Raw genomic sequence first — 13,643 nt, 5'->3', positions numbered from 1 at the left:
ATTTTCCTATCGGGGCTAGGAGTCAGCTAAGCTGCTTTAAACACATCTTTTCTCCTTTGCAGCCTGGAGCAATAGAGTTGGACCCCAAGCAGGAGAGCAGTGTGCAGCCTGGCAGCTGTATGGGATACCATTTCTCTTACAACACCCTGCGGAAGCCCATCTCCCAGAGCAGCATGGCAGACTGGGCTTCTAAGAACCTGAACATGCACACCCAAGGCATCTTCCGCCGCAGGATCTCCATCTCCAACATGCTGTCGTGGAACGGCGGCTCTATCAAAAAGCCGATGCTAATCACAAGCAACCGCACCATCAAAAAAGAGGCGTGTGAGATGTTCAAACTGGTGCAGAGCTACATGGGAGATCGCCAGACTCGCATGGACCGCAATCACGTGGCGCTGGTCACGGTCACCAAGTGCTGGAGCATGCAAGGTTTACGGGACGAGCTGTACATACAGCTGATCCGGCAGACAACAGATAACACGTGCTACCGAAGCCTGGCATGGGGCTGGGAACTGATGGCCATCAGTTTGGCCTTTTTCTCCCCTTCGCCCAAATTCCAGTCCTATCTGGAAGGTTACATCTATCGCCACCTGGACAGTGATGAAAACAGTAAGTGCCTCATGCACACCAGCAGCTTTCTGGGGAGTTCTGTGTAAGAAATAGGCAGTAAGCAGGTAGTCACAGCCAGAGCTTTGTTCCCCAGCACTACATGCTTGAGGTGTCCATCCTTCCTTGGCAGGTGAAATTTGCCATCAGCTCTTCTCCCTTGAGGGTATTTATTGGTTGATTTGTGCCATTTCAGCAGTGCTGGTTGTGACCTGTCCAGTCTCAAAAAAACAGAACACTTTGGTTCTTCAAACAGAGGTTTGTGCCTCCCATGAATCCTCAGAGCAGGTGCAGAGATTTTGCCCCAGCACATCTGGCTACAGGGGCAGCAATGCTGCAGTGCTGGATGTTCAGCATTCATCAGGGTTTTCTTGAGGATTCTCCCCAAGACCACTCCTTGCAGCTATGCTTGTTCCTGGAGCAGAATCCCTCTTTCCCAGCTCCAGGATCCAGGCATTGGGGAGAAGTAATCTTAACTATTTAAGTGGGTTATTGCTTCTGCTGGTGTTTGGGCAATGGATTTATTTAGGTATCAGTTTGCTGCCTGGAGCCCCTTCTCAACTGTGTGGCCATTAAAAGCTGAGTGATGTCCCAAGCCCCTCAGAGGCTGCATTTGGAGCTGGCTGTGGGACAGGACCCTGAGCAGACATTCCTTGTCCTGGAGCTGGGCCAGTTGCTTTCATTCCTGTGTGTGGGCACTGCTGGGCTTTGGGATTTTAGCATGCCACAGTATTAATGTAGAGCCTCTTTCCACCTCACTGAAGGAGTGGAGGACAGGGAGCATTCGGTCTCCTCTTGCTCACGCAGTGGTGCTTTGACTTTTCAGTTGCCCAGCGCATCAAGGAGCTTGTGGATCTGAAGAATAAGAAGAACTCAAAATCCAGGAAAAAGAGGAAACAAAACACCGAGGAGGAAGGTAAAGGGAGGCAGGGAGTGAGACAGAGGGCTGTGCTGACTTCAGATACACTTGGTTGCTGAGCTCTGCTGAAAATCAGACCTTTGAGTGCATAGGCTTACATTTAGCAAGTTTTGCTGCAGGGCTTTGTGTGGCATCTGGCCGGAGCATGGGGCATAAGGGAGAGGTGCAGGTGGGCAGTGGGTGGTTGTAGGTGCCCATGGTGGCAGTGGGAACCCTTTCACTCACTGAACAGGGATTTTAACTTGGCTGCAGATCTGGAGCTGTCATTCATCCCCTCTGCACATGCCACAGACTTTCCTATGGCACATTCCAGTGTTAGAAGCCACACCAGCCAGTGCTGTGAAAAGAACCCGTCAGTGTTGCTATGGACTTTGAAAGCCACCACTCAACTTGAGGACCTTCACAGGCACACTGACATCTGGTGGGAGCTCTGCCTTGCCCAAGTATGGTGTCCCCTTGCTCACGCTTCCTGGACTGGGCAGTCCCTCTGCTCTTGCAGTGTGCTGAATGGACAAGAGCTCACATTACTCCAGACTCATGTTTTACTGCTGCCTGCAAGAGGACAGATAATACTTTGTCTGGCCTAAAATCTTCCCAGACTTTGTCTGTTCAAGTTTTTATGTTGTTTCTAGGAAACTGGAGCCAAGTCTGTCCATTCGTGTCAGGCAGCAGTTTGTTTGGGGCAGCCTCAGTCAGTGTCTTTCATTGGGGGAAGCTGGGTGCTGCTTCCTGCCTGGATCCAGCATGCAGGTGCAGCAGTGGGGGCCTGGCAGCTGCAGTTCTGCAGAGATTGCTCTCAGGTGGCACCTGCAGGTGTGGCAGGCAGCCCAGGTTGCTCCTTGGTCACAGTCCCACGCAGAGCTGCTGCCCAGTGTGAGCCAGCCAGCCTTCCTGCGGGCCTCAGAGCAGAGACCTGAAATGGCCTCATCGTTCAGGGGAGGAATATGGCTTTTTCCTCTCCTGTTCAGGCCCTGCAGAGTTCAGCCCACTCTGAGCCTTTGAAAAGTGGCCGTGCTGCTGTTGTAGGACAGCTCCCTTGCTCTGCAGAGTGTGTGCTCCACCTGTGGGCTAAGCAGGCTCTGCTGTGTGATTCCCCATGTGCTGTGTGCAGGGCTTGGGCTTAGGGAGAAGATAGAGGTAGCTTTTACTTAAATACAGAGGTAATAACTTGTACTCAAACAGCACAGTAAGGAAGCTTTTTTAGGTTTGCAGGAAGAAGCACCTGACAATCAGAAATGCTCTTGTGGCCTTTGCTGGGGCTCTGATGATGAGCCATGTGCTGCTCCCTCCACAGGACTCCGCACGCTTCCTTGCAATCAAAAGACCCACTCAGGGAGTGCAACGGGGTTTTAGGATAGCTGACCTGCTGCACACAGGCACAAAGAGCAAAGTGCAGCACAGGAGGCACACAGGGCAGGGCTGAGAGCGGCATTCCACAAGTGACAGCAATGGGAAGGCTTCTTCTGGAGTCCGACCTCAGGAGCCCTGAGGAGCTGCAGCTCAGTCAGTACCATCCTGCTGGCAGTGCCGGGGTGTCCATGCTGTCCTTTGGGGTACCTCTGTCTGCTCCACCAGCCCCATCTGCCTGCCTTGTGAGGCTCCTGAAGCTGCAGACTTGTTTTGGGAAGTTAATTAGTAGCCACAGGATACTTAGATGCTTGGTAATTTAGCAACAATTTAACAGAGAAATCTGTACGGAAGTTAAATGTACTGTCTTCAAACAGAACTTGGTGATATATGCAGAGTTATCCATGTCTTTTGGTGAAAAGTGGAGTCAGAGAAGTGATTCCCCCCCACACACCCTTTGAGCTTGTAAGCAAACAGGAAGGTGAGCAAACATTTAGCATCTGACAGGCACCCAAAGAAATACTGTTAAGTTTCCCACGCTTACCTATGCAATCTTCGTCTTCCAGCCTAATTCTCTGTGGGTAGATGAGGTATGGAGGTGGCGCAAGATCGTTTCACGGCTCAATAACCCATTGAAAAGGCAGAAGAATGAGTAGAAATAAATGATCTGCTTTCACAAGGACGATTGTCTCCTGATCCCGCAGGAATGTTCGCTGGCCTTCGCTCTGAGCTGTACAAAGAGGCAGATAATGAGCCGCCATGTGGTGCTGCCACGGGGTCACAGGGCTGCGAAAACTAAAGGTGCAGAAGGATCTGGTGAGGGAGCAGTGCTGGGCACACAAACAGCAGCTTCTGCCATGTGAAAGTCCGTGTCCAGGGCTGGGCTCCCAGTCCGTGTTGTTTGCTGCATTTTTAAGACATTTTTTGGCAGGAGAGTGTGTTCCAGGAGGTATGTTCCCCCATGTGCTTTGCATGGGTTTTAACTTGTTATAAAAGGAGAGGTTCTTCAAGAAGCTCTGAGCGTGTGTTTTTAGGCCAGCACATGGAAAAATATTTTCCTTTGCAAACTGTTTTTTGCTGTGTGGGTTGTGAGGAGTTTTCTGTTCCTGAGCTCACAGTGCTGCTGCGGGACCGCAGGAAATGGCGGCTCAGCCTGGATTCCATCAGCCCGCCGTGCGCTCACAGCAGTGGAATTGCCCCACGGCAGCTCTGCCAGGCCGAGGCCACCTGTCCTGGCTGCAGCCATTGGCTGGGGATGGGGCTGGTGATGAGCAGGGATGTAGCTGCAGGGCCTGGTGGGTGCAGTGTGAGCTGGAGCAGGGCACGCACTGCAGGCAGTGCCAGCTGGGGTTCAGGCCTTTCCCTTGGAGTTTCTGGGAAAGCAGAAAGTGAGCTTCACCTGGACGTGCCTGCAGGATGCTGCTGTGTCTCCTTCAGCACAAAGGGACGTGTTGCTCCGCTGGGGAAGCTCGTCCTCTTCCTGCACTGAGAGCATTTGAGGAACTCCAGGATCCCAACCAGCTTACTGGGGCTGTGGAGCTCTTGAAAGGCTGCTCTGAAATAAGCAGCATCTGACCAGCATGTAGATTTTAAAAGCCACAAGTATTTTGAACTCTGTTGCAAGCTTTAAGCCTGGCAGGGAATCAAATAGGGCAGATCTATTCAGTGCTTTCAGCAAGCAATTGGGGTTTGACTCGGAAGAGAACAAAAGGCCAACAGTTTTGGAAAAACTCTCCCAGCAATCAGTTGCTCTGTCAGTGCAAATGTTTCTCTTGGTGTCACAGGGGGATTAGCGCTGTGAATCCTGGCTCTGCTGCCCTCGGAGCTGAACCAAGCACAAGGGCAGCCCTTCTTGCAGAAGGCTGTGGCTCTCGCAGTGACATTGCCAGGCTCCAGTGCACCAGGTGTGCCTCACAAGAGCACACCTCAGTTTTATGCTTGAAGGCTGCACTGGAGGAGGCTGCAGCCAGGAGAGCAGGGCAGCTTCCTGCAGGCCCTTGGGAAGCTGAGAGAGAACCCTGTGCATTCCTGCACTTCCCCTTGCTGCCTTCATTGTGGCTTAGTGCTGATTCTGGCTCTCCAGCCCTGGCACGCCACTGCCTCTCTCGCTATCCCAGCGTTCGAATCATAAACAATTTGTTTAAAACACTTGAAATCTTTCCTGGCAGGAGGCTGGCTCTGCCTGCTCTTTGAGCTCAAGCAGCATTCAGATTCCCAGCCCTGTGCCTGTGAGCCCCACAGCTGTGGCTGTGCAGCAGGGAACGGGGACTCATGCTCACATGTGTGCCCATGCTGGGCACTGAGTCAGGGGTCAGACTGTGTGTGTGCAGGGCTGTGAGCCTTGAGTCACAGGTCAGATCCCTTGGAGCCCAAGCACCAACTTGCACCAGCACTGCCTGCTGTGGGGCTCCAGGGCCGGGAGGGCTCAGCGTGCTCCATGGGAGGTTTCAGCAGCCTCTGCCCTGCCTGCAGAACAGGCTGCACAGAATGGGGGTGGATGTTTGTGTCGGTGCAAACTGCTGTGCTGGTGCTTTGCACGGAGCTGTGGGGTGGCAGCAGCACAGTGCTGTGGGCTGACGGCTCTTTTCTCCTTCCTGCCAGGTCTGCCCATCAGCACATATGCCAAATACTGCTACCGCAAACTGCAGAAAGTAGCTGTCACTGGGGGCAAGAAGGTGAGTGGCCGTGCTGTGCTGAGGGCTCGGGCTGCCTTGCGGTGCTCTGCTTTCCAGGTCCCAGAGGCATCAGCCCTCTGACACTCGGGCTGCTGCTGATTCAGTGATGGAAAATGGAGATAGAGAGAGTGGAGGAGGTTGCTCATGGCTCATCTCCCTGTGGATGTGTGGGAGAAGGCTGCTGCTGTGCTGGTGGCCTTGGGGACCTGGGGGACAAAGCTGATGGCTGCCGGTGTCCAGGTTGACAGGAGCTGTGTGCAGGGGATGCCCATCACTGGGGTATCTCCATTTGCACATTGAGAGCTTGCTTGGGCCTGCTCCTGTAGCTGATTTACTGTAGTTGTCCAATTCCAGCTCAAGATGTCACGCAATAGAGATGCCTGGTGCAGAGCAGGGCCTCCGTGCTCTGGAAACCCCCCCCCTCCCTTTCCTCTGCACAGAGCTGTGAATGCTGGCACGCAGCCCCAGCCCGTCCATCCCAGGTCTCCGAGCCATATCCGGTTGTCTTTTATTTCTGCTAATCCCTCGGGGGTGTCCTTGCCATCTGGACTCGGAGTGCAGCGAGCAGATAGCTGAAATGCCTTGGGAGGGGTGACACTGCCATTGTCCCCGAGGGGCAGAGCAGAGGATGTGCTGTCACACGTTATTCCCCAATGGTTGCTGCTCTCCGTGGGCTCAGCAGGAGTTCCCAGGGAGCATCGACGGCCACTTCCAGTGTCCTTCAGTAGGAACAGCTTCTGGATGCTCTCTTGTGCAGAGCCCTTTAGCGCCCTTTAGCCAAAGCCAGGCCCTGGGCTTGAACATACCTGGAGCTCTCCTCACCAGGGCAGTTTTTAGGCTGTCCTGCTGCCAGGCTCTCTCCTGAGCTGGGGCCGGTGTTCTCATGCCCTCTGCTGGCCCGGCTGCAGCCCAGGCACAGACTGAGCCCTGCTCCCTCCTCCCCGCCGAGCTGGCATTGCTCCCGCATGCAAACCCCTGCAACAGCGCCCCCGACTCTCCACAGCCGCCCCCTGCCAGCAGCAGCAGCGTTTTGCTCGTTCTGAGCTGAATGCGTTGTCTCCCATCCGATGATAGAGCACACAGAGCCGGGGCTGCAGGGGGTGCTCCCAGGGGTGGCACACACATGAGCAGCCCAACGCTCACGGCTGTGCTCAGCTCTCTTCTGTCCCCAGGGCCTCCGCAAGCCGACAGTGGAGGAGATCACACACGCCAGGAACGCCATCGTGACGCCGTCGCTGTTTGGCAGCTCTCTGGAGGAGATCATGCTGCGGCAGCAGGACATGTACCCGGGCCACAAGCTGCCCTGGGTGCAGACGCAGCTATCGCAGCAGGTCCTGGCTCTGGGAGGAGAACAGACGGAAGGGATTTTCAGGTGAGCTCTGTGGGACTCTGTGGTACTTCTGATCCACCCACGCAGCAGCTGAGAAATGACGACTGGCCTCCGCAGGGTTCCCCTTCCCTGGGAATAGCACACTGCCAAACTGAAAGCTGTGAACTTTCCCAGGCTCGGGGTGGTCGAGTAGCATCAATCCGTTTGCATGCATTGTCACAGTGGAGACCCTAGATGTGATTTGAGCTTCTGACAGCACAGCGCTGAATGTTTGTCAACTTAAACAGCAGTAGCGGCCAGTGCAGGGAGGGGACGAGCTCAGGCTGCTGGCAGAGCCATATCTGCAGCCCCGGTGTGTGAGCTTCCCACACCTCTACTGGAGAAAGCCTGTCCCCCCTGTGAGCCCCACGTGCTCCTCTGATGCTGAGTGTGCTCCATGGGAAGGATGGACTGCATGGTAGGTAGAAGTCTAAACTGACTGGGAAGGATGGCATCAGACAGGGACCAAAGCACAGCACTGCTGTGACTGCAGTGTCCCTTGCAGGAGGCAGACTGTAGAATAGGGCTTTTCTAGAGGGTAGCTTGCATTGACCTTAATACAGTGCCCTACTTGTAGGTTTGCTGCTTTGCTCCTTCTTTCAGTGGGTAATTAACACTTGAGAAGTTGCAGATAATTATCACGTGTGGGATCTCCCTGAGCAGGTCATGCTGAAAGGCAGACCGATGCCAATCAGTGCTCTCCAGTGACTGAAAGCAATTATAAAAAGACAGCAGAAACTGACAGATAAAAGCAGTTCATCAAATGCAGCACTGCAGCACTGATGATGTACACGAGTCAGGATGCTCTGCTGTGGGTGAGCACGTGAGGATTCCAGAGAGGCAGAGTATCTATATGATGAACACAGGGCTCTGAGTTTGGTTGTTTTCTTTTGTTGTTTGCCTGCTGTAAGATTTGCGTTGGTTTATCAGTTATTAAATTTAAGGTAACTCACAACAGACTCAGCTTTGTGGTATTTTCTGATATCTTGGCATATTTAGCCAGAGATGCTTTTAGCTCTGGGCAGATTCTGCTGCTGGGGGCCCAGTTACAGCTGATGTCTGAGAGAAGGGGACAGGTGGACCTTCTACTCCCATTTAAAGCAGTGTGTAAAAGCATTCTTTCTGATGAGCTGCTTCTGTAGCTGCTGCTGCTGTGTGCTTCCTCCTCCTCAATGCCCCAGAAGTACTTTTGGAGGCACAGTTTGCTGGCCAGCCATACCGTGCTTATCACCAAGCACCATTTGCCTTCTGAAACGTGCTTGCTGTGCCTTTGCTTGCAGGATACCGGGTGACATAGATGAAGTCAATGCATTGAAGTTGCAGGTGGATCAGTGGAGAATCCCAAGCGGCCTCAGTGACCCCAACATCCCAGGTAAGGGAATGCTGCATGTGTGTGCAGCCTCAGCCACGGTACGGAGCAGAGGGGAAGGGGTAGGAGCAGCCCAAGGCACGTGCAGCTGTTTGGGGACACACACACCGCTGTACTCTGTGAACTGTCCTCACCAACTGGCTTTTTATTCTGTGCCTTTCTGCTGCTTTTCCAAATGCTGTCTGTGGGAAAGCACTGGGGGTGGTGGAGGATCCATCAGAGCGAGGCTGCGTGAGCCAGGCAGCGTGCAGGGCAGCTGGGAGCCGGCCAGCAGCAGCAGCTTTGCTTCCAGGATCTCTGAGTCTCCCTCTGAGGTGAAGCAGCACAAATGCAGAATCCTTTGTCTGCCTTGTGGTTCCCGATGCGTTCTATCTGCCTGTCTAGTTCATCTCTGAACATGGTAGGAAGGTGACCAGAGCTGTACTCATGCACCCTGCTTTCTGCCCAGCCTCTCTCCTCAAGCTGTGGTATCGGGAGCTGGAGGAGCCCGTGATCCCCCAGGAGTTCTACAAAGAGTGTATCAGCAACTACGAGAACCCTGACGCTGCTGTGGCCGTGGTGCAGCTGTTGCCGGAGCTCAACAAACTGGTGCTGTGTTATCTCATACACTTCCTGCAGGTAGGCAGCCCAGCCACCCGCCTCTCTGCTGCCAGCCAGTGGCCTGGAGCACGAGGGGCACGCTTAGCAGGAGAGCTGTGCTGTGCCACCAGCTGGCAATTAGGGCCTCTCACCCGTGTTTAAGGTGGGATTAATAGAGGGAGTTTTGCTGGGTGACAGCGTTCCCAATCTTGAGGGGTGTGGGACTGTTCTGAAACAGGGATGGGTTGGGATTTGCAGGATGTTCCTTGCCTGCACCATTAGCTGTGTCAGAGCATGGTGGTCTTTCCCTGTGGATGCCTGGTGGTTGGGGTGTTGTCTTTCAGGGACCCACATCCCTGCTGTCCTTGAACCTTTCTTAGGTCCACATGTTTGGAGTCTCTTGCCCTTTCCCGCTGCTCCAGCTCAACTTTTCCTTACTACTTGCAGATCTTTGCTCAGCCATCCAATGTGGGCAGAACAAAGATGGATGTGAACAACCTGGCCATGGTGATGGCCCCCAACTGCCTGCGCTGTCAGTCTGATGACCCTCGCATTATCTTTGAGAACACACGCAAGGAAATGTCCTTTCTTCGCATGCTGATAGTGCACTTGGACACAAGCTTCATCAAAGGGCTGGTCTGAGGCACTGGCCCTGGGGTCCAGGACGTTGCTCTGGGGAGTTGTTGGGTGCTTGAAGTCTTCTCCCCTCCACTTATACTTTTCCATTGTCCTTGTTGTTATCACACCCTGGGTTAGCCATCGGACATCTCCCAACTTAAGACCTCAAAGACAAGGACTAGACAATCCTGGAAGGCCTGGGCTGTTCAGCAGTAGGACACGGAAGTCCTTGGACGTGCCAGCCCAGATGCGGTGGTTCTTGGCCTTCTTGCGTGTGTCAGAGGGGGAATGGCCTCCTCCTTGGAGCTGCAGGAGTGGGTGCTCATTGAAGGAGCTGTGACATCCATGAGACACTGCACCCTGGGACAGTGAGGCTCTCCATCTCTTCTGAAGGCAGAGTTGGCCGCAGGTGGGAGGACATCACTCCTGTGTTGTGACACAAGTGTTTGCCTCTGATCCTCATGGAAACACTGCCTCTCTGGGGATAACCTCACAGTCATGGAGCCAGCCTAGTCCACCTCTGCAGACTTGTTTGAAGGTGTGAAGGTTGTTCTGGCACCCCAGAATGCTGTTGATAGAGGGATGTGAAGGTACAGGGGATTTGCTGAGGCATTCCTTGGGCTGCCAACGTAGTGGAAGCATATTGCAGCCCTGGGAGAGTTGATGCCTGAGCTGCTGCTGCTGGGTGGCCAGACAGAGATCCTGGGAGCTCTAGCAGGCCAGCTCAGCAAAGCATCCACTTCACCCTCTCCTTTAGGCAGCTTCAGAGCTGCACAGCAGTATGAGGTTGGCCTTTGGGCCAGCCCAGTGCTGAGCTAAACCAGCAGCACTCACACTGTGGGGCCTGGGGACAAGAGGAACATTCAGTAACCTCCTTGGTATCCCCCAGTGTGGGCTGCGTCCTCTGGGAAGGTAACGCTCAACAGCTTTGCAGCTCCTTTCAGCCAGCCCTCATTGTATGTGCTGCACAAGCCAATACCAGTTTTCCTTAAGAACAACTGAGAACACACCAGAGGAACTCAGAGCACCCACAGCACCTCCTTTCCTGAGCACCAGACTGCTCTGCTCCCCTCCATGTTCACCCAGGTCTAAAAAAGGGAGGGGAGACCAGACCACCATAGGTGAGAACTGTCCCTGTGCTGAGACGCCCTTCCACGCAGAGCCAGCAGTGCTCTGAAATGCTGATTCTGCTGGGAATCAGCTGTGGCATCTGTGATCTCCCCACCAAAATCCTACTGGAGTTGCAGAGGACTTGAGAAGGTAAATGGCGAGAAGGGAAGAGTGGAGGCAGTCTGAGCAGCTGCAGTGTGGTGGAGCCTGCATGGGGCAGTGCAGGCAGGCAGCTCAGAGTCCTCCCTGCTGCGCTTGAAACCCCCTCAGCTTTCTATGTGCCAGCAAGAAGCGAGGCCCAGCAGGGGTTCCATCCTTCAGAAGCAGCAGGTAGATTTTCCTGCAGCTTCCAGTTACTGTTGCAATCTTATTAGCAAGCAACAGTTTCTAATACTGTAACATTCTGGCATTCTCCTTTTCCTTTGAAGTATTTTTCCCTGCTGGAGGCAGGTCTGCTGCACAGGCTGTGTGGTGCTGTTGTTTGTGCAGTGCTGCATCTGCTGGTAACATCCATGGTTGTATTCGCATTTCTGCAACCCCTTCCTTATATGCAGGGACCTGGGAGCCCCCATGGGTTGCAGAACCATGCAGGGAGCCCAGCAGGGAGGCTGGTTTCACATTGATGTCTGTGTCTGAGCCAAGGACTTGGGTGCAAGGTACAATGTGCAGAGAGTTCCCTGAGCCTATTTGAACCTCTCTGAGTAGGGTGTCCAGGGCACAGCTCTGCTCAGAGACCTCCGCAGTGGCAGTTCAGTTTGTGCCCACATTAGCCAAGGGTCATGGTCCCCCCTGTACCCTGTGCTTCTGTGATCCAGGAAACTGTGCTCCTTTGTTTCACTGGGCCTGCAAACACCACAGCTGTGCAGGGATCTGCTTTACGCACTCATCCCTCGCAGTGCTTGCAAGCAGTTCAGAACTGCCAGCCTTCTTGTGCTTCAGATGTTCGCCACGTTCCCAGAAATGCAGGCTGCTGGTTACCAGCTCTGCTGCCTTTTGCCAAAACCTCAGTCACTGGACAGGCTCAGGGTGTGCATCCCGGCCCCACGAGGGCTGTGCCAGCTGCCTGCCCTTTCCCCAGCCTATAGATACATGGCCTGCAGCCAGCCGCCACCCCGGCCAGCCGCGCTATCCCTTGCACTTCGCTGCAGCAGCGATCAGAGCGTAGGTGTTTGCTGCTACTACGAATCAATGCTTCTTGCCAGGGCTGTAAAATAGGCTAATAAATTACACTGGATATTACTTTCTTTGCTGACGGATTTGTAAATACCAATCAGTAAAGCAGCCTCTCTTCTGTTATAATAATAAATACGATCTCCATGGTTGTCCCTGGTCTTTTTTTCTTTGTGAAAAAGCACGGCCGTGTCTGCCTGAAGCTGCATTTCCAGCCTGTATGTCAGCATTCATCAATAATGTTTGGGAATGAGCATGATGCCAGCACCTGAAAACCAGGCTGAGGGCAATTGCTGTTGTTCTTAGAGCTCAGACAGCACCGATGGAGCATTTGGTTAAACTAGGGAGAGAACAGGTGGAAGCTGAAGTAGGAAAACACACAGGAGCAGCAAACTTTGGGAATCTTTCAGGGTCAAGAAGGGATTAGGCAAGTTCATGGGCAGTAGCTGCACACACGGGTACTCAGGGGATAAGGTGGGATGTACCACTAATATCCCTAATCCAGCGCCGTGGGCATTGCTGGCTGTGTGCAGGAGGTGGCTACACACGTGCTGGCACTGCACAGCCTGTCCTGGTGCTGGAGGTGTCTTTAGGTGGAGCTGGCCGGCTGGGGCACTGCTATGGTTGAGTTGGGGGAGTTTCTGGATCTTCCCTCCATCCCCACCTCAGGAAGGAGCTGGAAGCAGAGCTGGTGCTCCACTCACACTGCTCACACCCTGTGTGCTGTTGGTCTGGAGGCACCGGGAAAAGGCATTGTGCCTTGAGCACAGCCATCAGGGGCTGCTTCTGGCACACCAGCAGTGCAGGATCCCCTGCATCGGCCCAATCACTGGCCCAGCCACACCACCCTCAACTGGCAACAGAGACCGGTGGGACCTGGAGCCTTCAGTGATGAGAGCCGGTAACAAGCAACAGTGTCATAACCTCACACAGCCCTTCCCTAGGTGGGTGTTTGCAACCCGATGTCTGAGCGGCTTTGCTGTGAAATGGACTCATTGCCCAAATTAAGAAAGCCAACAGACGAAGCGCATCAGCCCAGGCTCAGAGCCTTGGGCTCCCCCTGCCGTTGCCCGGCGCTGCCTTCTTACTGCACTGTGTAAAACGTCGCCTGCTGGCTGCGCTCAGCACAGCCCTGTGCCCCTGCCTGGCTCCCACCGGCAGAGCAGGAGGAGCCCGTGCCAGACAGCAGCACCGACACGGCTCACCTGGCTGCAGTGCCCTGCGGGGAGGCAGACCTGGCAGCTGCCAGGAAAGGTAACGAGTCCCAAGGGATGAGCATCCTCACGGTGCTGGGTGCCACTGGTGAATTCGGGGATGTTTTCAGCATAGCTTTTGCACGGAGCCTGCTGTGAGCTTTTTGTCATTCTCTGCCATTGTGTCCCATGGATCTGCACGTGAAAAAGTGATTCTTTCAGTTACTGATAGCAATGAGGCCGCAGGGCTGCTGCCCACTCTGCCCCGGTGCCTCGAGGGGCTGTGCAGCTGCTGGGGGCTGTGGGACTGCTCAGCACGAGGTGCTGGCAGATACGGCTCTGCTTTGAGGGCTGCCTGGTGTTGCGCAGGACACGACAACTGCCAGGCCACCCATTCTGCTCACTCATCACCCCGCTCTGTAGAAAGGCTTTTTGTAGAATCTCATCCCCCTGTAAGTATGAGGAGCCCAGGGGTTCCATCTTCCCCATGATCCCTTGGCAGCAGGAGGGCTGTGTTCAGCCTAACCCTCCTGCCAGCCTTTGTGTTCAGTCAGCCCTGCGGTGAGACAGACCAGAGGAACAGGCAGGCCTGCATCAGGAGCCCTGCAGCAGAGGAGGGAGTCAGACGGGAGGGCCCCTGTCCTGATGCTGCCCGGGTGTGGGTTTGGTGTGGGCATGGCAAAGTGGT

At 54.3% G+C, this 13,643-nt stretch overlaps 1 protein-coding gene across 1 annotated transcript in view; it reads left to right on the top strand.

Annotated features, from left to right (window-relative positions):
• LOC107322822 (rho GTPase-activating protein 39-like) overlaps positions 1-11,917 on the top strand; it is a 40,685-nt gene extending 28,768 nt beyond the window's left edge. The window contains exons 4-10 of the mRNA XM_015881317.1: positions 63-609; positions 1,433-1,522; positions 5,474-5,547; positions 6,720-6,919; positions 8,197-8,288; positions 8,734-8,903; positions 9,312-11,917. Coding sequence (XP_015736803.1) covers positions 63-609; positions 1,433-1,522; positions 5,474-5,547; positions 6,720-6,919; positions 8,197-8,288; positions 8,734-8,903; positions 9,312-9,506 — 1,368 coding nt within the window. The 3' untranslated portion in view covers positions 9,507-11,917. The remainder of the gene's footprint in view (positions 1-62; positions 610-1,432; positions 1,523-5,473; positions 5,548-6,719; positions 6,920-8,196; positions 8,289-8,733; positions 8,904-9,311) is intronic.
• The last annotated feature ends 1,726 nt before the right edge of the window (positions 11,918-13,643 follow it).

Source organism: Coturnix japonica, chromosome 20, assembly GCF_001577835.2.
Source record: "Coturnix japonica isolate 7356 chromosome 20, Coturnix japonica 2.1, whole genome shotgun sequence".
Lineage (NCBI taxonomy): Eukaryota > Metazoa > Chordata > Aves > Galliformes > Phasianidae > Coturnix > Coturnix japonica.
The sequence above is the reverse complement of the archived record's forward strand: the minus strand, read 5'-3'. Positions and strand labels throughout refer to the sequence as shown.